The 27,482-nt window shown below is 36.6% G+C and overlaps 2 protein-coding genes across 3 annotated transcripts; both read left to right on the top strand.

The window, feature by feature from the left end:
• Positions 1 to 17,564: 17,564 nt before the first annotated feature.
• LOC132266791 (cytochrome P450 CYP82D47-like) lies at positions 17,565 to 20,264 on the top strand. The gene is made up of 2 exons (XM_059767771.1): positions 17,565 to 18,856; positions 19,486 to 20,264. Exons 1-2 carry the CDS (start codon positions 17,909 to 17,911, stop codon positions 20,119 to 20,121), a joined length of 1,584 nt encoding a protein of 527 aa, XP_059623754.1. The 5' UTR covers positions 17,565 to 17,908; the 3' UTR covers positions 20,122 to 20,264.
• Positions 20,265 to 21,320: 1,056 nt separating this feature from the next.
• LOC132266794 (protein root UVB sensitive 4) lies at positions 21,321 to 26,635 on the top strand. 2 transcript variants are annotated; one of them, XM_059767773.1, is made up of 10 exons: positions 21,321 to 21,970; positions 22,529 to 22,675; positions 22,946 to 23,092; positions 23,940 to 24,002; positions 24,092 to 24,168; positions 24,528 to 24,633; positions 25,344 to 25,446; positions 25,530 to 25,696; positions 25,808 to 25,873; positions 26,030 to 26,635. In XM_059767773.1, exons 1-10 carry the CDS (start codon positions 21,476 to 21,478, stop codon positions 26,267 to 26,269), a joined length of 1,611 nt encoding a protein of 536 aa, XP_059623756.1. In that variant the 5' UTR covers positions 21,321 to 21,475; the 3' UTR covers positions 26,270 to 26,635. The 2 variants fall into 2 exon arrangements, with proteins under 2 accessions (XP_059623756.1, XP_059623757.1); XM_059767774.1 differs by having other exon boundaries at positions 21,322 to 21,970; positions 25,545 to 25,696.
• The last annotated feature ends 847 nt before the right edge of the window (positions 26,636 to 27,482 follow it).

Genomic DNA, 27,482 nt, shown 5'->3' with positions numbered 1-27,482 from the left:
GTTGGTCCATGAGTCCAAAATGACAAAAATGCCTCTTAAACTTTTTTATAACTTCAACCATGCCATAAAATATCACCCTCCATTTAATACCACTAATACAACATACATACATGTAAATAAATACACATACACATGTGAAATGTCGATAACGCCCCTCACTTAAGATGAAAAAATTGGGAGAAGTTCCCGAATGCGAAAATCTTCCCGACTTCCAAAAATTCTAAAAATAATACTGTCGCTTCTAATTGACTAAAATGATTAAAAATACACTTCTAAAACCCTCGGCTCAAAAAAAATGACCAAAACGTCCATCGGGGCCCGCATGGCACGTAAAACGAGACAAGAATTAAAATAATTCAGAAAAATCAAATAAATTCCCGAAATAGAAAATAGAGAAAATCGGTAACATTATAGGATCATTCCATTTTGGGGGAAAAAATACAATAACAATAACAACAGCCAAACCATAGGTAAACCATGCCATGCCAATGGAGTGCAATGTCATGCAATATCGCTCCCCTTTTTCAAAATATTTTTGTTTTACCGTTCCAAACCGTTAATGTAACCCGACCGATAACAGCTCTATAGCATCACAAGAGAAGGATTGGCTAAATATCCCTGACGCAACTCCAGGGTGTCATTTCAGGCCTAGTTAGCTCAACCACGCTAGGGTATCTCTCTAATTCTCTCTAGATCACATTAACACCACGGACCACTAGGCAGCTCTTAGGGGCACAGGTTTTCACAAAGCATTTCAAAACTTTTTCGCAAAATAATTTTTATTGCTGTTTAAAACATTTTTTTTCCCTTATTCATGCCCAATGGTAATGTATGAATTTTTGCAAGCCTTTCAATGCCATGATAATACAAACTTCTATACATAATATCAACATCATGCAAGCATGCTTAGAACATGAATTTTCACACAACATCACATTCTCATATTTATAAATCAGAGCATTTTAATAAGAAAGGCATATAATGATAATTCAATCAAGCTCATATATCTTTACCGCAACTCAACTAAACATGTAATTTAGCATATTCAACACATAGAATACCTCTTCATGCTTGATATACATACAAAATTATAATAGTCATAAAATAATTACACAATTTAGCATGCTTTTAGTCAAATTAAAAGGGAAATCCAAGAAGATGTGGCTTAGAAAACCCCTACCTCACAAATGGAGAGCAAACCAAGGAAAACCCCTAAAATCCGTAGATCTTAAGATTCTCCAAATGGAAGTTTGGTCCGATTAAAACGAAGCCTACGTCGTGCTGGTCAACTTTGCCTTCAGTGTCAAAGTCAAATTCACAATAGCTTGGTGTAGATCTAAGGTTAAATTGGTGGAAGAAAAAGAAAAAATAAAAAAGAAACTATAATAACAGAGGGAAATGACATGGGAGAGAGCTCATGAAAATGATCAACTAATGACCCTTTGGTCATTAGTTAAGGCTAAGGATGTTGGGTACGATGGCTTATATATATAAAAAAATATATCTTCCTTAATATTAATATACATATACACACACACACACACATTAAACACTTGTAATCACATAATTAATCATACAACCAAGTAATCATATACAAAATAATAATGCATGAAATGCAACAAACCCGAAAAATAGTCCCCGTGCGCTACAACTCCGATTGCGGGTCCCGCCTAGGACCTCTCGGCTCGAAAATTAAAAAATGCCGACATGGCCAACAATACATTTCTAAGAGTCTTAAACTCAAATAAATGCCCCAATCAACTCTCAAAACTCACCCGGCACACCCCCCGGTGCCCAACATGCAAAACAAGGCAGAGTCTAAAATAATCCAGACAAATCAAAAAATCCCAGAAAAATGAAAAATCAGAAAAATGGGAAATATTACAAGGTGTGTGAGTACCAACTAGGAAAAAAAAATGACGGTGGTGATGGTGAATCTAAAAGGCGGCGATAGTGTAGATAGTGATATTGGAAAGCAGTGATGGTAGTAGTGGTGGAAGGCGGCAGTGGAGGCTGTGGTGGTAGTGGAAGATAGTAAAGGTGTAAGTGGTGGTGGAAGGTGGTGATGGTGTTGACGACAGCGGCAATGTAGGTGGAAGGTGAAGGTAGTGTTGGCGGTAACAGTGATGATGGTGGTGGGAATGACGATGGTAGAAGGCAATGAAGGTGAAGGTGGCGGAAATCGATGTGGCAGTGGAGCTGGCGGTCAAGGCCAGCCTAAGGCCTCCAATTTGGGCAAAAAAAAAAAATACTAGGCCTAGGGCATCTCAAAATTTTGGGCCTCTCAAATTTAGGATATTAGCCTATGGCCTCCCAAAATATTGGGCCTCTCAGGGCCGACTCTGGTGGCAGTGGTATCGATGGCGAGAGAGGTTTGGTGATGGAGGAGAAAGGCGGCGACAATGGTTGTGGTGGCAATGACAATGGTAGAAATGGCGAATCAATGGTAGTGGAAAGTAGTGGAGGTGGCGATGGTAATTTTTATTCAACGGAAATGATCATTGCCCCTTTAAATTTCATATCAAACATAGAAAAAATTAGAATGGTTCTCCAGTGTACACAACATAAGACTACTATTTATTATCCTCAAAGTTACTGTAGGTAGGTAAAAAAAAAAAAAAAATCTTATGTTTGTATAGTGGAGAAGAAAAGAGAGAATAACAATAGTCATGAAAAAAAAAAAATGAAGTATATGATAATATTAACTACTTATGGTGTTTATGAAGGAAAAGAAATGAAATAATAATAATCATAGAAAGAAAGGAAAGTAAATTATTTTCATAAATTTACAACCATACCCTTTTTTCATAGAGTTCGGCTTTTATAAAAATAATCAAAAATTTGGTATTAATAAAATTTTATTAAAAATACTACTTGAAAATTCCATTAATTGCCTCCTATTTTTTAGAGATAGCAAAAATTACCATTCATATCTTATTATATCCCTCCAAATCTTTCATTCTCCTTCTAATATTTCATATCAAACACAATTTAGCATCACCCTCCATTACCAATCTTTTCATTTCCTTCCATTTCTATTGTACCAAACGTTTCAATTTGTGCTTTAATGCCTTTATAGTTGGGGGCTTTTTTGGTCTTCTATTTTAATTTAAATTTTTTTATTATTCAATTTGTATCCACGTCTTCTACTTTTTTTCTTTCATTTCTTTTTTTTTTTCCTTTGTTTTTTTTTTTTTTCACTTTATAAAATAATAATTACTACACATGCTGGTTAAGCCGCAAAACTCCCTGTTATCCAACAGAAATCATACGACATCGTATATCCAGCATCTTTCTTACACTGCAAATCAGCATTTGCCTCCTTCCTTAAACCCTCCACCAGTTTCATTCAGTTCAAAGAAGACCAAAATTCCTCGGAAAAGCTGTTAGTCTTCTGTTGTCCTTCAACACACAAAACTCTCTCTCTCTCTCTCTCTCTCTCACACGCACAATTTCATCGATTCTCATGCAATCCACCGTATACACTGCTTCCAACTTTGCTCCTCATTTCCAGTATCCATGGAAACCACACAAAACCCACATTCTAATTCCCCAAAAAATCATACCCATTCATTCCAAGTCTTCTCTTATGCCCTTAACTCTCTCAAACTCCTTAAAAACTGAAGAAGAAAAGCTTCACGTAGAAGATAATGCCGCCATTCCGGCACTCCTCCCTGTCGTAATTTGACATTCCAGTGGTGTTTCTCTGTGTTTTGGGGATGGAAAGTAGGTGTTTCTCGGTGTTTTGGGGATGGAAAGGAGTTCAAGTTGGTTTCTGTTGATGGAAATGCATTTTATTTGCGGTATTCCGGTTCGGATTTTAAAGATGAGTTTCGAAAATTGTCGAGGGTGTGTAGTTCTGCAATTAGGAATTTTTTTCTCCCAAGGGAAATTAGTGGGAATTACTTGGAGTATGTGAAGTGGAAATTCTTGCATAGGGATAGGGTCTTCAGTTATGCATTTTAAGTTCTTGCTACTCAGGTAATATTTTGTCCATGATTGAGGTTAAATTTCAGTGCTATAAGTGTGTGTATGTATATAGTACTAGTTTTTGTGTTAAAGAACAGTTTTGGTGTTTTTGATTGCTTAACAATTTGTGAAAGGTTAATGATTAGTTAAAATTTTAAAGATATTTTTTTCTTTTTCCTGAATAATTTTAAAGATACTTTTCCATTAAATGTTTAATAATATGGACTTTTTTTTTTCATTCTTCTTTCAGAAGTCCTTTTGATGGAAAAAAAATGGTATACTTCTAGGCATTGTTTTGAGCAATTGGAATTGGGTACTCCCATTCACTTCCATCAGCTGCCCTGAATTGGGTCTTGAAGGATGGGCTCGGACGGCTAAGCAGGTGCATCTTACTGCCAGCCTAGCATCAGCTTTTGATACCAATTTGAAGGTATGGCTTCTATTCCCATCAAAATGTGAGTCACATACTCTGCTATTACAGTTTACTAGCACATGTTGCAATTGCCAATCACTGCAATTCGTTGTTCTGTTTGGATGATAATCTTGTTATGTCAAAGAAAATATTTGAAAAACCCATTCACTTCCATCAGCTGCCCTGAATTGGGTCTTGAAGGATGGGCTCGGACGGCTAAGCAGGTGCATCTTACTGCCAGCCTAGCTTTTGATACCAATTTGAAGGTATGGCTTCTATTCCCACCAAAATGTGAGTCACATACTCTGCTATTACAGTTTACTAGAACGCACTTGTTGCAATTGCCAATCACTGCAATTCGTTGTTCTGTTTGGATGATAATCTTGTTATGTCAAAGAAAATATTTGAAAAACTCATTAATGATGGTGTAAATGATAATTGCAGAAGAATTGGATGGAAAGACATTGCAAAGTATGTGCCCTAGGAGGCTAGGATATGATGTCTAAAGCTTTTGTAACTAATTGCTTTCTGTTATCTTATTTAAAGAGAGTTGGGTTCTAGACATCCATGCTGTTCAGTTTGAGCATTGGAATTGAGTTGCTGACTCTTGGGTTTTGTTAGAGTGTTTCTCGATTTCATCATAGTGCTTTATTGAGGTAGAGAAATCTTCAGTTAAGGTGGAGCTATGAGGAGATCCCTATTCGAGGTGGAGTTATGGTGGAGCACGTGAACAAATAGTCTGATCACGTGATTGATTATCTGAATGATTTGGGAGATTAAAGTTGCCTATGGACTTTGGCTATTGCCAAAGTTGAACGGGTTCAAATGGGGCTGAACCGGTTCAACTTGGACAGTGAGTTTTGGAAGCTGCGGGAAACAATTTCCTAATCAGTTTTGGAAGCCAGATGACTGGGAAAAGGCTGAAGATTTGGGAAAGAAGTTATACTTACTATTTTACAGTTAAAGACTGATATGATAATTCCTTGTAAGCAAGTTGGGGAATACTTGTCCAACAAAAAATTGAGTTTTGAAGACTATATAAATAGAGATGGGTATGAGGGGTTTAGAGAGAGAGAAAAAAAAGATATAAGGGGTTTAGGGTGAGTGTTGTGAAGAGAGGAGTGAGTATATGTAACTCCCAATTATATAGATGTAGCCTCATAAGAGACGATAAGTGAGTGAGTGAGGTTTTGACATGCTATTGCATATTCTCTTTCTTGATTCATAATAGTGAAATCTCTCTCTCCCATTGACGTAACCCTAGAGTTGGGTGAACCATGTAAAATATTATGTTGTTCATAGATGTGTATAATTGTTATCTCCATATATGCCTGTGTTGATATGATGTAATGATGTTTCCACTGTGTATGATAAAGGAGGGATGTAACTCTCAACAACAGCCAACCGTCGAGTGGGTTGGAAGGAGTTAATTTTATCCCCAACAACTGGTATTAAAGCCGATGGTTAGAGCCGGTCCTGAAGATCAGTTGAAGAAGATTGTTGCAAAGTTTGTCAGAGCAGAAGATGATCGTGAGGTGCTATGGAGATTCAATCAGAGTTGATGATGACACGAAGGTATAAAGAAGGTGATGGTGTGAAGCCCATGAGGAATAAGTCTTGGGAAAAGCCGGATGATGCTCGTTTTCAAGATGGGGCAAAGGTGATAGAGTTGAAGCCCACGAGGAAAAAGTTTTGGGTACAATCTAAGAGTGAGTGCTAGTTCTTAAGTGGGGGCAAGGGGTGTGAAGAATGAAGGAGTTTGCACTAAGCCCGATAAAGAGCAAAGGGGAATATGAAGAGTGAAGATAAGAGGTTTGTTGCTTTGAGCTAGAAAAGCAATTGATGAAGATGAGTTGAAAATTGGTGGGTTGGCATGCGTGAGCAATTGAAACACCAATAGGGTGGCTAGAGAAAAAGAAAAATGATAAAATTTGAGAAAATATGGAGATTGTTAGAGTGTTTCTCAATTCATCATAGTGCTTTATTTGAGGTGGATAAATCTTCAGTTAAGGTGGAGCTATGAAGAGATCCTTGTTCGAGGTAGAGTTATGGTGGAGCACGTGAAGACATAGTCTGATCACGTGATTGATTACGTGAATGATTTGGGATATTAAAGTTGTTGATTCTTGCTATAAACTTTGGCTACTGCCAAAGTTGAACTGGTTCAAGTGGGGTGAACTGGTTACACCTGGGCGTGTAGTTTTTTGGCTTTGGCTACTGCCAAAGTTGAACCGGTTCAACTTGGACAGTGAGTTTTGGAAGTTGCAGGAAACAGTTTCCTAATCAGTTTTGGAAGCCAGAAGACTTGGGGAAAAGGCTGAAGATTTGGGGAAGAAGTTGTACCTACTATTTTAGAGTTGAAGACTGATATGGTAACTCCTTGTAGGCAAGTTGGGGAATACTTGTCCAACAAGGAATTGAGTTTTGAAGACTCTATAAATAAAGATGGGTGTGAGGGGTTTAGTGAGAGAGAAGAGAGAAAAGATGTAAGGGGTTTAAGGGTGAGTGTAGTGAGGAAAGGAGTGAGTATATGTAATTCTCGAGTGTATACATGTTGCCTCATAAGAGATGATGAGTGAGTGAGTGAGGTTTTGACGTGTGGTTGTATATTCTCTTCCTTAATTCATAATAGTGAAATCTCTCTCTCTCATGGACGTAACCCTAGAGTTGGGTGAACCATGTAAAATATTGTGTTGTATATAGATGTGTATGATTGTTATCTCCATATATGCTTCTGTTGATATGATGTGATGATGTTTCCGCTGTATGTGATGAATGAGGGATTTAACTCTCAACAACAGCCGACCGAGTGGGTTGGAAGGAGTTAATTTTATCCCCAACAAGTTTTCCCAATACTTCTTGCTTCTTGCATCTGTAGCCAATATTGCTTCCGAATTATTTTCTGGAAATTGGATTATTCATTAGACATGATATAAACTGGGCACTGGGCAGTACTTTATATCTTAGAATTGATGAAAGATGCTGCTTCTCTATATTATTCATTGCATTTTCTTGTGATGTCAAAGAGTTCAAATGCTAAAAGAAGGCAATTACTTAGTGCTAAGACCCACCTATGTGATTGGTGCGTAAGAGATTGGAGGCATGCTAAACCTTTGTCATTATATTTTGTTTATGAAGTGGTTGTTCTCAGACAAAAACCTAAGTACTTGTGTTTGTTAGCCTGAGCTTTTATCATCCACCGAGTAGTGCCCCCTAATTTAAGTTGCTAAATGCTATTATAGTGCACATAAGCTTTTAGATGAGAAGCGCTACTCCTTGCCTACATGGCTACTTTGTCAATTTCATATAGTATTTAGCTTCTGTTGCTTGATTTTGTCAAATACAGATTGAATCTTAAATTGTGGTTTGGACAGACTTGGATGGTGGATGTATCTTAGTGCATGGTCATCTGCCAACCCTGCTAATGATAAATAAAGGGTTTATTTTCTATAGACTTTTGGTTCTACTTGTGTATTATTTTCTATAGACTTTTGGTTCTACTTGTGTATTATTTTCTATGGACTTTTGGTTCTATTTGTGTATCTGAATGAATTTTCCTGATTCACCTTCACAATTTTTCATTCAAAATGATTTGAGGTTCAGTAAAAATATTGTATTGCTGATGAATAAATTAGGTTGGGATATATAAATATATATGTATATATAATTAGGTTCAACTTTTCATATGGAGTTTGAGTTGTCACATTGGTGTTAACAGTCAGCTGTTCATCGGAGTTTTGCAATAGCTAATAACCTTGGTGTAGTATCTGCAAAGGCATAGGTTCATTATGATTTTTACTAGCATGTTCCTTTTTATCGTGCTTAATTAATTACTATGTACATCATAAAATGATCTTTGGTTCTGGTTTCAGATTCAAGCAGTCTGCTTCGATAATGTTGGTGTAACGACCCGAACCCGGAAGTCCGAATCGTTCACTGGGTCCTTACCCGAACCTGAGGTCATCTAAGGCATTACCGTCCTTTCTATGTCAAAGCATAAAATATATACGTCATCCCAAGACTCATAGTACATCATGTCACTAACATCACAGAAAACTCACAAATGCAGGTAGAATGGCAGCGACGTCTAAGTCCATGGATACAAGTCATACGTCCATACTCCTCCAGTTTCTTGAAATTGTTAAGATAAGGGGTGAGCCAGCTCAGTAGGTAATGCCTAAAACATCGGTTTTGGACTCCCTTGAGCCAACAACCAAAGAACGGGAAAAAAAGATGTTGGGATCATCCACGGAGAATTGTCAAAATCACAATCCACGTCATTCAATTTAAAAGATTATCATCACATAATCAGTTATAATCATAGGTTTCAAAATGCCATGAAATGCAATGCTTTGCATAACCGTTCCCGAGCTTAGTCTCAAACCAACCCCAAATCCCCACCTATGCTAACTGACTTTACCGAGCCGGGATTGGCACTCTTAGTGTCAACTTTTTCACGCCTTACACTGGACTGCGCCCATTCTAAGCCAAGTTAGCCCAGGGCTCGCGATACCCGGTTCGTTTCTAAATCCTTTCCTCACAATCCTTTCCAAACACATCTCTTGAAAAAGAAACATTCCAACCTCACTTTTCCTAAACCATGCCCATGCCATGAATGGAATCATGCATGAATGAAAGTGATGCAAACATGCCTGCACTTTATCAATTTAGCTATATATATTCATCATCATATATATGTAATCTCAAGAAATAAATTCAACGCAAGGCATGTTCATTAAACAACTTTGCAATTAAGCACATATATAAATATACGAAATTAATATCATTTAGGTCATGCTTCGTCACATAAACAAGTAAATACATTATCAACATTAAATCCCGACGTTTATCATTTTAAGCATTGTTATCAAGAAATCAAATAAACGAACTCAACTAAAGTCAAAATGTGATGGTTAAGACATCCCTACCTCAAAAGTAGCCAAAACGCATCCCCGGCCGGAAAAGTCAACGAGGTCAACGACAGTCAACGCCAGCGGAACAAAAAACTGTTTATTGGGAACGTAGCCATCGACGAGGAGATTCTACTGTTCTAAAGGCTCAGCTCTGGAATCCAACTCCAAGTAGCCTAAAACCCACTCCGTAGCCTTAGATCCAAAATTTTTAAAAATTTGTAAAATAATCACCGCTCCTCTGAAAAATAAACCCTTTCACGATATGATAGAGAAAGACGAGAGGAACATTTTCTGTCAAGGAACCAAGACCAAAAACCCGATCGATTGGCCGAAAAATGGAGGAGAATTTTTTAGGCTTAAAAAAAAAAAAAATGAAAAGGAAATGAGGAGAGAGAATCTGATGGGAGAGGGAGAATTAGTGGCTGTGTAATGGCCTTATGGCCATTATAATAGTTGTAAACCAGTGGGTCCCACAAAAGAAAATAATATCTCTTTTAACAATATAATATATATACACCATCACTTACCACATATTAATCATTTAGTCATATAAATATGCATAATAAAACAATGCATGAAATGCAATGGACCCGTGACACAACCCCGTGCACAACAACCCGGGTAGCGAGTCACACCCGGGACTTCCCGGTCTGAAAAACGGAAAAATGCCGAAATGACAACCCTTATATTCCCAAGAGTCCTGAACTCAAGGAAATGCTCCAACCAATTCCCAAACACACCCGGCACACCCACGGTGTCCGGCACGTATATGGAGACAAAACGGAATTAACCTAGAAAATTGAAAAAATCCCAGAAAATGTAAAATGGTAAAAATCAGGATTACAGTTGGCCTTAAACTTGTTGCAGGCTTGAACATTTTGTTGAAAAATAGTCCAAGGTTCTTGTTTTCATTCTCTTAATTTTGAATTGTTGCCATAGCTACTTTTAATGTTCTCAGAATTTATTCTTACTGATTTTCATCTAATTTGCTACTATTGACCCGACAATCTGATGCATCTTATTGTTGCAGTCCGATCAGATTTTAGTGTATTTTTCCTCCCAATCTAAACTTCATTATAATTTGTTACTATAGCAATTCCTGTAGGTACTCTGCAAAACTTCTGTTGATATATACTATTATTTTCTTTTGCCACATTATTATTTATAATTATGTGATTATTGTGACGGCCCAAGTTTTTCAACCCGGTGCGTCAGTGATAAACCGAAAGTTGATCCGATAACGGATCCGAAATGCTGAAGCAAAAGGTAAAACCAAAGTCTACAGAGATATAAATCATCCCCAAGACACCAATGTGATCTTCCATGAAGTCAGGGAACTCAAATGAAACGAAAGCGGAAACAAAGGTCAAAATGGGCAAAATCCATTAACCAAGGGGCAAAATGGTCAATTCACAATTAAGAAGAGAAACTTGACTCTAAACAAGTCAAACAAGGTGAATACAATCGAATCTAGTCATTTTACAACATTCCAAGAGGTTCCGAGAACATTGGACAAGAATCCCATAAAATGCTCTTTCCCGGTTTAAGCGAAAACTGACCCTACCTTACTAAAAACATGAATAACTCCAACTGTAATTTGAATCTGAGAATGGTATTGGTACCATTGGAAATCTGAATCAAAATCCATGAATTTAGGCTCAAGAATCACCCCATTTGGATTAGGAGTAAAGGAGATATGACCGTTTGAAGTCGGAACAACAGTGCTGAAACAGAACTGAAGAAGCTGGAATATGGAAGCTATTTAGGTCGACCGAAATGACCAGAAATTTTCCTGAAATCCTAAAGGTGAAGAAAAATCCCTTCGGTCGACTGAAATGGACCTGAAACTCGAATTTGGCTACTGGAATGTATGTTTTACTGTACAAATGAAGTCCCAAAAGGCTCCGGTCGACAGAAATGGCATTTCGGTCGGCCGAAATGACTCGAGAAAGAACTGAAACACTTGCAAAATGCCAAAAATGAAGGAAACTTCTTAAGTCTCAAATGAATTCCCCATGGAATGATCAAACTGAATTATATGCAAATGTGTGATGATGTGAACATGCACGCAAGTGTAAAATGACATTTTGAACATGTTACAATGGCCTACGGCCTCATTACATTTCATTTACAAAATTTGACACGCCAACCATCCAAAGTTAGAAAAGTTACATTTTAAAGGCAAAACTTGAAGTTTAAATACATACACTTGAACTTAAAGGTTTATGGCCCTTGGCTTCATGTCATACATATCAAATAGGTCTAAATAGCGTATCCAAGTACACTTTACATGTTATAAGGCAAAAATGACATAATTGAACCTAACTAAGTATTACATCTTTATAAGTAAAACTTAAACATGCTAACACTTGCATGTGAACAAGAATACTTTAAAAGAAGCTTCAAATCTACGAATCACCCAAGGCAAGTGCAAATCTCTAATCTTGAATCATGTACATGAACAAATCCCCCAGTAACTTCGGGATGAGTAAACAAGTTTACTCGTAGAGAATGAGCATGCATCGACTCGATTTCTTATAGATTTTTACATTAACATGAAACAATGTAAAAGGGTCATGCCACCTAACATCTATGTCAAAGGTTAGACTCAGGGAGCATCCTAAGCTACCTTAAATCATTTCTAATATAAAACACATCCTTTATGCAATTTAAACCATATAGAAGCATGCTATACGAAGCAACACTATATAGATTCTCAAAGTCACCAACTTGAAATCTAAAATGCAATAACAACTAAATATAACAATTTAGTGCAATTAGAATTTCTAAACCACACATCAATACATAGATTCTCTAAGTTATCAACTTGAAATCTAAAAGTGTGAAAACAACTAAATATAACAATTTAGTACAATTAGGATTTCTAAAACCACACATCAATACATAGATTCTCTAAGTTATCAACTTGAAATCTAAAAGTGTGAAAACAACTAAATATAACAATTTAGTATAAATGTACTTAACAACATCAAATCGCCAATAACCAAAACCACAAGCCACAATTAAACATGATTGTCAACTTAGAATTGAATGCGAAATCAAATAGTGGAAAACTTGGACATCACGTCTCGGACTAAACCAAGAACAAAATGGTTATTCCGGACATTAACCCGCTGGGAAGACCACCCTAGTGCGCACTATCTCAATTGGGGAGAACTCATTCCTCCAGCACTAGAGCCAAACTCTAGCCATGTCACTTGTAACAATGTCCCAAGACTCCAAAATAAACCAAATAAGTTCACAACTTATACATAATTTATACAATGCACGAAAACCACCTTTCATGCACAAGTATGTTGAAACCACACAATTCATGCCTTAAAGTTTAAATTCTAAAATAACATATATAATGTCAAACACAAAATGTACAACTCATTACACAAGTCAATCATATATTCAACATTGGAAACAAGTCCTCATTAATATAATTTTAACAACAATGTACTCAATGCTTAAAACATAACCAAGTGACTACACAACAAGTCCAAATCCATGATTTAAATATAGAAACAACTTCTACAACATAATTAAAATCCATGGAACAATGAGATAGAATTTAATTAAAGTAAGATAATTAAATCTCTAATTTCCAAATCAACTCGAAATGATCCCAAATCAATATATGCTAGTACACAAGTCCTAGTCATCACAAATATTAAATTAAAACTTAATTAAACCAATGGAACCACTAATTAGATTTTAATTAACCCATTTAATTAAAATCTTTAGATTTTCAAACTCATCTAAATACTCTCAAATTAAAGTATGTTAAAGAACAAGCCAAAACTTAATTTAATAGCATATCACAAGTTAATTTCATGTAAGGTACGTCCATGAGAATTAAACTTTCAAAACTTAATTTTCTAGTATGCCACAATTTAATTCTAAGTTGAATACCATCATGAGAATTAAATCTTAACCATAAAAAATAATTAAATTAAATTCTAGATTCTTAACAAAAGTATGCATACCAGTTGTATAAGCATCAAAAACATGCAAGACAACTAAAATATGAAATTATAACACCCCCTACCTCCATTTGAGATGAAATCTCAAATCTCCACCAAAATGAAATCGCTCCGAATCCGACGAAACTTTTAGGTTTTGTCGGGGACAACTTGATGAACATAACCCCCAAGGAAGTCCCATCAAAATCACAACTTGACTTCAAATCCGAACTCAAGAATTGGCCAAAAACAAATTCTAATTAGGGGAAAAGGTAGAGCATGGCAAGGCAAGCATAAAACACTATGGCACTACACCTTTTTACCTAAGGGAAGTGGCCGGAAAAGAAGAGAGAAGGGTGGCAGCCCCTTGGCTGCCATGGCTGCCGGCCAAGAGAGAGGAGAGAGAGAGAGAGAAAAATCTGAATTTTTCTCTTAAGACCTCCTATTTATAGAAAACCCTAAAAGTGTCCCGAACGGGTCCCGCCGGGTCCGGAAAAGTGGATTTGAGCAGACGCGCTCAAACGGTAAAACACTGTGAACAAAAAAGAACCAAAATAAGAAAAGATGAACAACGGAAGAAACGGCCTCGAAAACTGAGTTTCGAGCAGAGAGATATGCCCCGAACAAGTTCGACGGCAACTAAGGCCAGAAACCTTGAAACTAGATAAAAACAATCAGAAAGAAATTCCATGAGAACACGACTCGACGAAAAGTGAAAATTAAACCCGTACGAGGATCTAGGCTCAAAACAAGGCATTTATCAATAACTTTCATTAATTGCATAATTGCCCCTCTCGAAAGTGAAAACTGCACAATTGGCCCAGAATGAAAATATCTTCCAAAAATATTTTCTTAAAAACCCCTGAAATAAAATATCTTCAAAAGATATTTACAAAAAACATCCCTAGAAAAGAAAAAGATTCTGAAAAAGTATGCATTTATGCCCCTATAGACACCGGGAGCAACCAGAGTACGTTCTTACAAAAGTAAAGATACATATTTCGTGAAAACCACTTAAAATGAAGATACGTGAAATCAAAAACCAACTCCGAACACAAGAAGTGAGGTTACGGCAACAAAGTGACAAACGGGGAAAAGACAGAATAGGGAAAATGATGAAAAGTGAATAGTGTCCAAAAAGTGAAAATATGGAAATGACTCGATCCTCAAAGGAAGTTGTCAATCCAAAAAAAAGTCTCAGAAACTATTTATGAGCACCCGAGACGACACTATGTGATGAGAAACTGAACTCAGAAAGGAAAAGATCAACGGGAAAAAAAATATATATATATCCGTGAAAATCTGAGAGAAAGGAAGGAAAATAACCGGGTTATTACAATCATTTTAAAGATTTTTAACTCACCGACTGAAATGATAAATTTGCTGATAGACAGTAGGAATGTGTTTGGAAAATTCTCTAATTTTTTAATAATTTGAAAGATTGCAAGTAGGTTTACCCTTTGTTGTATACCCAATCTACTCGGCAATTGACCTTTTTGGAATTTAAAAGCGCTGAAGCACATCCATCTGCAAACACTAACTAAGGTGGGTCTTTTCTTCTTGTACTGATATATTCAGTAGATTTAGTGGTATTTAAGAACTTTTAATTACAAAATTTCACATCTTAGGATAAATTTTCACTGTAGAGGTACACGGATTCTGTCTTTCATCTGTTCGCTGTGCTGCCATCTGATGGTGTGCCCCCCCTCACCAAATTACTTAGCTTTTTTGTTTGCTAATCATTCTCACAAGAAAGGATTATTTTGGAACACAATGTATATTTCATTCCGAATTAAATCATAAGCCGCCCGGATCTCACGAGTGAATCAAAAGTATAATTTTTGAAAACACTAGGAAGGTCCATGTAATTTTGCTTAACAATAGGGGAGGTCAATGTAATTTACCCTACATTTTGAATTCCCTTTCACTTGCCACATTTTAGCAAGTCAAGTCACTGTTGACTCAATTTAGATCCTTAGCGAAAATTTTCTTTTTAATTGATAGCTAATTCTGAGTTATCAAACCTGATAGATTAAGCACTGAAATTTTTAGTGTTATTGCTAAGCACTTAATTAGATTATCAAATGACACCTAAGTATAAGACAGTCATATAGCTGAGCTGAGTTCCCATTACCTTAAGTCATATAGTACGAGCATAAAATAGTGATTACTTGTGTAAAATGGTGGCTCTGTTTGCAAGACCCTATATATGAAACTGGATTGTTACTTAAGGAGTTTCTGAACATTTTATAATCTGTTGATAAATAAGGTCTCTAAGCAAACTACTTTAGTTTTATTTTTCTACATTCCATGATATTCCTTTTCAAGAATATCAAGAAAGCGAAACTTTTATTAATTTCTTTGTCTTTGTTGTGAATTATATGCCTCCAACTTGCACAATCTGTCATGCTCTCCTATTAGAGGAAGACATTTTATATGCAAATTGTGTAGTAGAATGGGAATCACTCGACGCAAATTAATGAAAGTTGTGTTCTGCTGTTCGGGGCTCTATTTCTTTGCTTTATTCATTTATTTTGTATCCTATCAAATTATATTTCAATAAAATTACCCTTCCTTCAGTTGCTAGTTCCAATGTTTGGATTTCCAGAGATACAGATTAAAAATATAGCTCATTAGGCTAACCCTCATTGAGGTTTTGTTCGCTATGGTCCCAAATCTTTGACCTATAATATTTAATTTCTTTCCTTTTCCTGAATTTTCTGAGCCACAAATCCAAACGGGAGCAGCTGTTTCATTGGAAGAGAAACAGGCCAATATTTATTCTTTACTACTTTCTTATTAAAAAAAAATTGGGCTAGCGTGATGGTGAAAATTAGAATGTTAAGCAGAAAATTTTCCTAGTTGCAGTTTAATAGTTTATCTGCTCTTTGAATATGTAACTAGTAAAGTTAAATATCTCATTTTTGCAGCGTGTACCACCAGATTTTATCAAGCATTTTAATGGAACAATACCGTCTGAGGCCATCCTTAAAGATCCCAGTGGGAAATTTTGGCATGTGGAGATGGAAGATGTTGAAAATGGTTTCCTTTTGACATAATTCTAGGGATTGCTATCCCAGGCTATATTATTGAGTGTGTGTATGTGTGTCTGGTTTTTTATTTTTTTTTATTTTTTATTTTTTAATAAAAAAATATAAAGATCATTGCAGGGAATTCCAGACTTCTTCTCATCTTGGCTGAGATTGCTCTTATCTTTAATGTTTTTTAGTAGATGTGAAACCAATTCGTCTGTATCTTAACGAACCCTATTGTTGACATTATGCCCTTCTCTATTTTGATGTAATGTACACATCAGAGGCTCAAACCCCTGAGATATTACAGAATAGAGTTGATTATTGGAGTTTGTGTATGTTATCCGTTCTTAGTTGAATTCCAATCATATCATGCTGCTTATTTGGATTGTTAATTTGTAGTGTAGATTATGTTTCAAGGAGCTTGAACAATAGTTGCTTTAATAATAAGTTGTGGACACCAAAGTATCCCCTTAATGATTGCATTGATCTATCTTTAAATTACAAAGTAGGTTCCCTTTTTAGACAGAAGATTCTGTTGCTCAACCAAGTAGAGTTGATTGAAATTTGTTTGTGTGGTAGAACACCTATTAGGAGGTTTCGGTTATGAATTTGAAATTACAATGATCAGTTATGAATTTGGTAGTTTTTCTTTGTCTGTGACTTTGATATGGTATTTTTCTTGTGCTTGTCTAAACAAGATTTACTTATTATTACATTTAGCTGTGGCTGCAGACAATTCCTAAACGCATAGTGACCAATAATGATATCAAACTCAAGCCACAAATGGTGTTGCGTGATCAGAATCGGAATTCATGGCCTTGAATATTGTTCCAAGAAAGGATGCTTGGCTGGATTTCTCCCAGGGGCTGAGGAATTTTTGAATAATTACAGTATTGGGTTAAATGACTAGTGCATATTTGAGTTTGTCCCTAGCAGAGGAAGACGCAGAGGCAGAAGCAAATATATACAGGTACAAATTATCCAGGGTCAAGAACCCGAAGAAAAAAAAACACCATAACAAGAAGAATGCCGTGAATTTGGGGCATGAATGCGAAAATTTGAACGTATATTTTCACTTGAATTGCTTTAACTCGTTGTAATTAGATCACTTTGTGAAATCTATTTCATGATCAGAATTTGGTTTTTGATATGCTTATATTTCTCTTTTGCAATCACTCTACAGAACTTACTAATCCTCATCTTTGGTCCAGATTAGGAACAGGTTTTAGTCTCTCTTGAAATATAGTTTCTCAATTCCCAAACTTCGAAGTATAGTAGATGGGGGGCTTTGGTAGGCATAGCCAATATTATTAATGTATGCTGACTTGCAACATGGCAAAGCCATACTTTGGGGTCTGGATCACTACACATGAACGGTACCTTTGGGAAATGGTTTAAATAAAGCACAGTGATAGTCCTACAACATACTTTTAAATTGTGAGCTAAAAGTCTTTGACTGTTTAATTTTCTTTAAATAAAGCGCAGTAACTCTAGCAACAGATCTTATCTTTCAAAGAAAATGAAAGACTTGAGAACTATAATAAGGCTAGATATGTGGAAGTCAGCTTTAGACAAACTGAACCTCATCTGCTACTGCCACTACCAACTCTGATGGATCCTCTTCTCCTATACCTCATAACTTTGGCCTCTGGCCTCCTTGCTCTGCTAGTTTTTGTGTACAGAAAGAAACAATCTACTTGTACAAGGAAGAGCTGTGGTGTGCCTCAAGCTGGTGGAGCTTTGCCTATTATTGGTCACTTGCATCTCCTGGTTGGTGGTCAACTGACACATAAATTGTTCGGAGCCCTGGCAGATAAGTGCGGACCAGCCTTCACTCTAAGGCTTGGTTCACATGAAAGTCTGGTTATCAGCAGTTGGGAAATGGCCAGAGAGTGTTTTACTGTCCATGACAAGGTTTTCTCCACCCGGCCAAGCATATCTGCATCGAAGCTATTAGGTTATGACTTTGCTATGTTTGGCTTTGCTCCTTATGGTCCTTACTGGCGCGAGATGCGCAAGATAGCCACGCTGGAGCTTCTATCTAATCGACGGATTGATATGATCAAACACACGAGAGCTTCAGAAGTTGAGACTTCAATAAGAGAACTGTATGAGTTGTGGGCTGATAAGGGAGGTGCCAAAGGTGGAGTTTTGGTTGATATGAAGCAATGGTTCGGCGACTTGTCAAACAACACAATAGTGCAAATGGTGGGAGGGAAGCGATACTTTGGAAACAGTGATGAGTGCGACAAAGGGGAGAGACGAAGGTACAAGAAGGTTATGAGGAATTTTGGTTATCTGTTTGGGGTTTTTGTGTTATCAGATGAAATTCCATTTCTTGGGTGGTTGGATTGGGGAGGATACAAGAAAGCTATGAAGAGTACTGCGAAAGAACTCGAGGCTCTGATTGGGGGGTGGCTGGAGGAACACAAACAGAAGAGGCTGCTGGGAGAAAAGGGCAAAGGAGAGCAGGATTTCATGGATGTGATGCTGAACATTCTTGAAGATGCCAAAATTTCTGGTTTTGATACTGATACCATCAATAAGGCTACATGCCTGGTAAGTGATGTCCCAACTGAACGTACTCTAGTGGTATTGTTTTGGATATAACTCAAAGTAATTTCTCTGAGACGGGAGAACATGCAATTCACGCATGTAAATTTGCTCCATTGTAATCTCGAGGCAGGGACAAACCTACCATGTATTCCGTGTGGGAAATCCCCCTCCCCCTAAAATCACAAAAAAAAAAAATCTCACTATTGCCCCCTCAATACAATTTCTTAGGTCCGTCCCTGACTAGAGGTCACGGGTTCGAAACTAAAAACAAATTCTCCATGAGATAAGACTCTGAACGTCCAATTCTCCCCAAACCTAGTAATGATAGGAGTCTCGTGCACTAGTTTAGTCTCTTTTATTATTATTATTATTTTTTATTTTTTATTACAATTAAATATGGCCGGACAATTTTAGATTAGATTGCTGTGGAGTAGAATTGTCAAAGCCATGTCCCTTCCAATTGAATCAAACCTCTTTCAATTTCATCTTTAAGTAGAATATTATGGTGCTCGAAGTCAAGATTGTCCCTTTGTATATTTTTGTTCTTAGTTCATTGGCCTGACGCTATCAAGATAGAGAAAGCCACCGAATTTTGTTTTTCATGCATGTTATTGAGTTTTTGTTTCTTGTAGAATTTAATCTTAGCAGGAAGCGACACCACAATGGTTACTCTCACTTGGGCTCTAGCTCTACTACTAAACAATCGACACGTGTTGGAAAAGGCCCAATATGAGTTGGACACCCACGTAGGCAAGGACAGACACGTGGACGAATCGGACATCAAGGACCTTGTCTTCCTCCAAGCCATTGTTAAGGAAACCCTGCGCCTGTACCCAACTGTCCCAATCATTGGTCTTCGTGCTGCAATGGAAGCGTGCACCTTATCATCCGGCTACCAAGTCCCCGCCGGAACACGCCTAATGGTGAATGCATGGAAGATCCACCGGGATGAGCGCGTGTGGTCTGAGCCACACGAGTTCAGGCCGGAGAGGTTCCTGACAAAGCACAAGGACGTGGACGTGAGGGGTCAGAACTTTGAGCTCATTCCTTTTGGCTCGGGGAGGCGCTCGTGCCCGGGAATATCGCTTGCACTCCAGACAGTGCATCTCACACTGGCTAGCTTGCTGCATTGTCATGATATAGCCAAGCCATCCCACAAAGACGTGGATATGACTGAGAGCTTAGGCCTCACAAACCTTAAGGCAACCCCGCTTGAAGTTTTACTCACTCCACGTCTTCATTCCAAGCTCTATGGACATTCAAGTTGAATAATTTACATAGACAAAACCGCCAATCTTGTATTAAAATAATTATAAAGGTCTTTTTAGATTGACATGTCCACTGGATTTTTTGATATTTTCAGTTGGACGTGCAAGTAAATGTGTCAATTTTATTCAGCATGTTTTGTTTACATGTCAGATTGTGATTCAAATTTCTCCAAGTACAAAAATTTTACTGAGTTGAATGATTGCGAAGCGATGTTAACTGAGTGGTTGTAATGTTCGTCCCTGTTCAAGATAATTTCATGGCAACAATTCGTGGGAAGGATCTTACCCCCAGTGCATACGAAGAATTGAACTCAATCTAGAAAAAAAAATTGATAAATAACTAGGGGAAGAACAAGAAGAAGAAAATTTAGAGTGGAAATAATTCATATAAACTTATTGATCTAATTTTTATTTTGGTTCATTTTAAAAGTAGTAATCAAGATCTGTGCGTGCATTTGACTCTTTTCAACATGATCAAGTTAACATTGTAAAATTATTGTTTGCATTGATTTTGTTGAAATTTTCAACATGATCAAGTTAATTTTGTAAAATTATAAAAATCATTATTGATATAAGATAGTTTATTGACCTTTTTTTTTTTCATAAACAATTTGACTCGAGAATACTATGCGATCAAAAATGACCCAATAAACAAAATCCACTAACTTTAACTACTAATTCATTACATTTTTTGGCCACATCCTATTATTTGGAGCCTCCTGTTTTTTTTAATCCTATAAGATTCCATTGAATATTCAAAGATTTTTGTTGGAGATTTAAACAACTCGAATTATTTTGATTACGCACACAAGTGACACAATTCACCATTTTAATAAAATCAAAATTAGCTCCTTAACTTTATGATTCAAAATTGTCATTCTGTTCTTTTGTGAACATATTTAGCTTCCACTTTCTCATTATTAAACAATCATAATTTTAGTGCATATAACCCAAAGGTTCAATTTGTGCATTTATGCCCATATACTAGCTCCTCTCTTTTTTTTTCTTCTAATTTAATCTTAATTTTTAGTCTTTCATTATTCAATTTGTATTTACATCTTTTTATTAATTTGTTTTTCACTCTGTAAATAACAAACCATGCTGGTTTAGCTGCAAAACTGTGCAGTTATTCAAAAAGAAGTCAAACGACGTCGTATATCCACCATCCTTTACTTACATTGCGACCCAGCATTTGCCTCGTTCCTTAAACCCTAACAATATGTTCAGTTCAAAGATGACCAAAATTCCGCGGAAAATCTGTTTTAGTCTTCTGTTGTCCTTCAACGTAGAGCTCGCTCGCTCTCTCTCTCTCTCTCACACACACAAATATAGAGAGGGAATTTGATCGATTCTCATGCAATCCACCTTATACACTGCTTCCAATTTTGCTCCTCGTTTCCAATATCCATGGAAACCACACAAAACCCACATTCTAGTTCCCCAAAAAATCATACCCATTAATACCAAATCTTCTCTTAAGCCCCTAACTCTCTCAAACTCCTTAAAAACCTCCTTGGGTTTCGAATTCGAAGAAGAAAAGCTTCACGAAGAAGATAAACCCGCCGTTCCGGCACGCCTCCCTGTCGTAATTCGACGGTCGGGTAGCGTTTCTCGGTACTTTTGGGATGGAAAGAAGCTAAATTTGGTTTCTGTTGATGGAAATGCCTCTTCTTTGTGGTGGTTCGGTTCTGATTTTGAAGATGGGTTTCGGAAATTATTGAGATTGTGTAGTTCTGCAATTAGGAATTTTTTTCTTCCGACGGAAATTAGTGGGAATTATCTGGAGTATGTGAAATGGAAATTCTTCCATAGGGTCTTCAGTTCTGCACTTCAAGTTCTTGCTACTCAGGTAATATTGTGTTCATGATTGAGATTAAATTTCAGTGCTATAAGTGTGTGTGTGTGTGTGTGTGTGTGTGTGTGTGTGTGTAGTACTAGTTTTTGAGTTAAATAACAGGTTTGGTGTTTTTGATGGCTTAACAATTTGTGAAAGGTTAATGATTAGTTGTAATTTGAAGATACTTTTCCACAAATGTTTGATAATATGGACTTTATGTGAACATCGCTCCTATGTTCTTTTGATGAATTGTTGACTCTGTAGGTATATTGCCAAAAGGGCAAGCATTGTCATTCTCATGCAGAAATAATTATTTCAATTGGAAAATTGATTATATAATTGCTCATCACATGTAATTGCATTGTACATATGTGGCTATCAGGTTTGATTTTTATTTTTTTTCCCCTCAGAATGTACAAGTCATACAAACAAAAGCAGATAAATTTATTGATGTTAGGGCTATGCTCTTTGTGTTTTTTCTTTTTCCTTTTTATTTATTTATTTTATTTATTTATTTAATTCTTGTTCTTTCAGTAGTCCTGATGATGTAAAAAAATGGTCTATTGCTAGGCATTGTTTCGAGCAATTGGAATTGGGTACTCCCGTTCACTCCCATCAGCTGCTGCCCTGAATTGGGTCTTGAAGGATGGACTTGGACGGCTAAGTAGGTGCATCTATACTGCCAGCCTAGCGTCTGCTTTTGATACCAATTTAAAGGTATGGCTTCTATTCCCACAAAAATCTGGGCCACATACTCTGCTATTACAGTTTACTTGCTCATGTTGCAATTGGCAATCACTAGCAACTCATTGTTCTGTTTGGACGATAATCTTGTTATGTCAAAGAAAATATTCAAAAGAACCCCATGTGAATGGTGAAAATGATAACTGCAGAAGAATTGAATGGAAAGACATTGCAGAGTATGTGCCCTAGAATGTGATGTCTAAAGCTTTTTTAACTAATCGCTATCTGTTATCTCCTTTAAAGAGAGTTAGGTTCTGGACATCCGTGCTGTTCAGTTTGAGCATTGGAGTTGAGTTGCTGACTCCGGCGTTTCCCCAATACTTCTTGCTTCTCGCATCTGTAGCCAACATTGCTAAACAAATTAGCCTTTCATGCTATCTGGCAACTGGTGTAAGTTTTAAAGCCTCAACTATCTCTTGAACTCTTTTCCGTAACATGTGGGATCTTCGTTCCAAATTGTTTTCTGGAAATTGGATTATTCATTAGACATGACATAAACTAGGTAGTACTTTATATCTTAAAATTGATGTAAGATGATGCTTCTCTGTATTCTTCATTGCATTGAATTGCATTTTCTTGTGATGGCAAAGAGTTTAAATACTAAAAGAAGGCAACTACTTGGTGCTAAGATCCACCTATGTTATTGCTGCAACTGCGAGAGTGATTGGCGGCAGATCAAACCTTTGTCATTATTTTTTTTTGTAGGAAGCGGCTGTTCTCAAACAAAAACCTGTGTGCTTGTGTTAGTTAGCCTGAGTTTTTATCATCTACCAAGTAGTTCCCTATATGAAAATTGGCAGTAGCGCTTCTCATCTAAAAACCATGTGCACTAGAACAGCATTTAGCATCTGCTGCTTGATTTTGTCAAATATAGATTGAATCTTAAAATGTAGTTTGGACAGACATGGATGGTGGATGTATCTTAGTATATGGTCATTTGCCAACCCTGCTAATGATAAATAAAGGTTTTTCTTTCTTTTTCTTTTTTTCATTTTTTTTTTTTTTTTTTTTTCCTATAGAATTTTTGGTTTCCACTTGTTCATGTGAATGTATTTACCATATTTACCTTCACAAATTTTCATTCTGAATGATCTGAGGTTCAATAAAAATTTTGTATTGCTGATGAATAATAAAATTGGCTTAGGAAAAAAAATATATATATATATATATATATATATATATATATTTGGGTTCAACTTGTCATATGGAGTTTGAGTTGTCACATTGGTGTTAACAGTCGGCTGTTCATCGGAGTTTCGCAATAGCGGATAACCTTGGTGAAGTATCTGCGAAGGCACAGGTTAATTATGATTTTTGCTAGCATGTTCCTTTTACGTACTTAATTTTCTACTCTGTACATCATAAACTGATCCTTGGTTTTGGTTTCAGATTCAAACAGTCTGCTTCGACAACATTGGCCTTATGCTTGCTGCAAGCTTGAACATTTTGTTGAAAAACAGTCCAAGGTTCTTGTTTTTCATTCTCTTAATTTTGAATTATTGCCATGGCTACTTTTAATGTTCTCAGAATTTATTCTTACTGATCTTTCATCTCATTTGTTACTATTGACCTGACAATCTGATGTATCTTTATTGTTGCAATCCGATATGATTGTAGTATCTTTTTCCTCCTGATCTATATTTCGTTATAATATATTGGTATAGCACTACCTGTCAGCACTCTGCAAAACTTTTGCTGATATATACAAATTTTTTCTTTTGCCACACATTATAATTATTTGATCATTCCAAAGATTTTTGACAAACCATCTGAAATGATAAATTTGCTTGCTTGGAAGTTCTCTAATTTCTTAATAATGTGAAAGATTGCAAGCAGGTTTACCCTTTGTTGTATACCCAATCTTCTCGGCAATTGACCTTTTTGGAATTTATCAAGGGCTGAAGCACGTCCATCTGCAAACACTAACTAAGGTGGGTCTTTTCTTCTTTTACTGGTATATACTGTATATTTAGTGGTATTTAAGAACTTGTAATTACAAACTTTTACATCTTAAGATATTTTTTCACTGTAGATGAACATGGATTCTTTCTTTCATCTGTTTGTTGCGCCGCCATCCGATGGTGTGTTCTCTCACCAAACTACTTAGCTTTTTTGTTTGCTAATCATGCTCACTAGAAAACATTCCCTAAAATGTCAATTGATAGGCATGTTGTAGCTTGGCTTTTCTAGTATGCGTTTTCTTGTCATAATTCTCTCTTCTGCTCATTCATAAACCAATTTTTGACCAGATTTGCTTAGTTTACCTGCTGATATCACTTTGGTTCAATCTGATCGATCTTCTGCTTAATCAGTAATTGATTTGCCTTGCCTACATGAAGAGCACACTCAGAATAGCCACTTTGTACAATTAATGTCAATAGTCGTGTCAAATCCATTCTATTCCTCTCAGCACACTCGATTAACAGTGACCACAGTAAATAATTACCCTTTTGCCTTCATCAAAACCACCCACTCCTCCAACTTCCTCCCCTTGTGATCTTCCCTTCGCAACATCTTATTTAATAAATTGGTTCTCCTCTGAAGCATACATGCTCCATAACCGATTTTATTTGTTCAGCAATGAAGAAAAGTGTATAAAGATTCCCATCTCACATTTCCTTTTTTTTTTTTTTTTGTTCAGGGTAGGCTTGAGATTATAATTAATACATGGATTCAGTTTGGATATGTTCCTTCCCCCGCAGAAGTGAGTAAAGAGGAAGGAATCGGTTTGCTGTGCAGCAAAGGTGAGCACTCAACCCTTTTTTCTGTAGCTGTGATCTAGTGCTTTGATATGAGCTGGTTAGTATTAGATAGTCATTTTTGTAAGATCTATCTACATCAGGCACAGAACCGTGGCCTCTCAGAATCGGTTGCTTATATTCCAAGAGTCAAATACCAATGTTGTCAATGATGACAATGCGATCTTTGAACGATGAGGATTTCTACTTCATTTGCTTGGAGACCTTCTGCAGAGGATTGTCAAGAAATGAGCAAGTGAGTATATTAAATGTGTGTTTATCTTTACAGTCGCATAATATTAGCAAAAACAACTTGCTCTTAAAATGCACACTCTCACATTTTCATTTTTAATAAATAAAATTGCAGCAAGGTATTCTTCTTTGTCTGCGGGAAGGGGCAGGCACAGCAGATGTGATCATGGGTCTGTTGCAGGTATAATGAATTCTGTTTATGCAAATTTGCCATTATAAATGCATGCACCACCGAGCCAATAGGTTTCGCTGGAGGAAAGGAAGCAGTCTCTTGTTCCTTTTCGCACATTTTTTGGTGATCATTAATTTCATGTGATATATTTATGTTGTTATGCAGGCATGCTATATCCGCAAGGGCCTCCTATCGAGTAAGAGCAGCTGGGAGAATATTCTGGACGCTCATGACATATCCGATTCAGTTATCAGGGATTGGTTTAATTTATTTGAAGATAGCAAGCGATGCGCACAGGGGGATTTGGTCTTGTTGAATGAAAGAATGTTAGGGTTAGGGTGGGCTTGTAAAAATATCCTACTGAGTACACAGGAGCAAGCTCGGTATAGTTTTGTAGATGACTGATGATATTAGGGTTTTTTTTAAAAAAAATTGCCTTTTGTTTACTGACGAGTTTGGATAGTTGTCTTATAGGAAGGATTAAATTCACAAGTCCACTCCATTAGTGGTCAGTTACTCTATTGTATAAGCTTTGGAATAGCTTATAGTAAAAAAGCTAAATGTGTGAACTGTTAAGTCATCTGTAACATTATGTTTGGACTGCTTGTACATGTGGGATTAGTATTTCCTCCCACCTCTACCTCCTCATTCTCTTCTTCTTCCTTGCTACGCGGGAAGCTATTCACCTTTGTGAGATATTAGGATCTGGTTGTATAATGTAATATAAATTTTCTAATTTTACAGATTTAATAGCAGCGTCTTGTTCTTGTTCTTGTTCTTTTTTTTTATAAAAAAATTTTTTTGAGCAAGTCTACTATGATGAATCGCACTCTCATAACTGTTGGATGGAGAGACTGGCTCTATCACTTTTCTTCATTCAACACTATGAGACATTCTCATACTAGTATTTTTTATGTCTTTTAAAGATACTGCAACTCAAGACTTCAGACTCCATTTGGTGTGATAGAAAATTTAAAGAGAAGCAAGGAAGAGAGAGGGGAAAGAAATGACACAAAGAATGGATTGTTTCATGAATTTATAATTACACTCTTAAATTCTAAATAAATAGTGCTTAAATTAAAATAATGTAACAGAAAAAGAATAAAAATTAGGAAGTTTTATTTTTTTTTTCCCTTACTCATTCCAATTCTTATCGCAAGAATGTGATTAATATGATGGGCTTGCATGGAAATGCCTCTTCCCTTCCTTTCTCCTTCCCTCTTTGCCAAAACCTAAGAAGCCATTGCCTAACCCTTTCTTGCCTTTCCCTTCTTTCGACTCTCTGCTACTATTCCTTTCCCTCCTGTCCTTTGGAGGCATGGAAGGAAAACCCCTTCTTTAAACAAATGATTGAAGGGCTCTCCGTTGTACAACACTACTACATCCCCCCTTGAAGCCCTTAAAGGAAAGGCTCTCCATAGTCCATTCCACATTCTCTCCACTTCCCCTTTTCCCCTTCTTCCTCTCAACCAAACAGCAGGCTTACGTGTGGATAGCAATGAGAGCCCTGGTTTGGGAAATGGACTAATAGGGTTGATGTTCAGCTGAGAAACATTAAAATAATAATAATAATTAAATAACTGCAAAGCTAGAAAGCCTAGAATGGACTAACAAAAGA

This window comes from Cornus florida, unplaced genomic scaffold (assembly GCF_030987335.1).
Source record: "Cornus florida cultivar Cherokee Brave unplaced genomic scaffold, ASM3098733v1 CherokeeBrave_3.0.0_Hap2_Chr07, whole genome shotgun sequence".
NCBI lineage: Eukaryota > Viridiplantae > Streptophyta > Magnoliopsida > Cornales > Cornaceae > Cornus > Cornus florida.
The sequence above is the reverse complement of the archived record's forward strand: the minus strand, read 5'-3'. Positions and strand labels throughout refer to the sequence as shown.

Coding starts and splice junctions, on each gene's coding strand:
- LOC132266791 (XM_059767771.1), top strand. CDS start 17,909: ATGGATCCTCTTCTCCTATACCTCATAACTTTGGCCTCTGGCCTCCTT. Junction 18,857..19,485: donor TCAATAAGGCTACATGCCTG/GTAAGTGATGTC, acceptor TGTTTCTTGTAG/AATTTAATCTTAGCAGGAAG.
- LOC132266794 (XM_059767773.1), top strand. CDS start 21,476: ATGCAATCCACCTTATACACTGCTTCCAATTTTGCTCCTCGTTTCCAA. Junction 23,093..23,939: donor CATGCTATCTGGCAACTGGT/GTAAGTTTTAAA, acceptor TGGTGTTAACAG/TCGGCTGTTCATCGGAGTTT. Junction 25,447..25,529: donor CGGTTTGCTGTGCAGCAAAG/GTGAGCACTCAA, acceptor CATTTTTGTAAG/ATCTATCTACATCAGGCACA.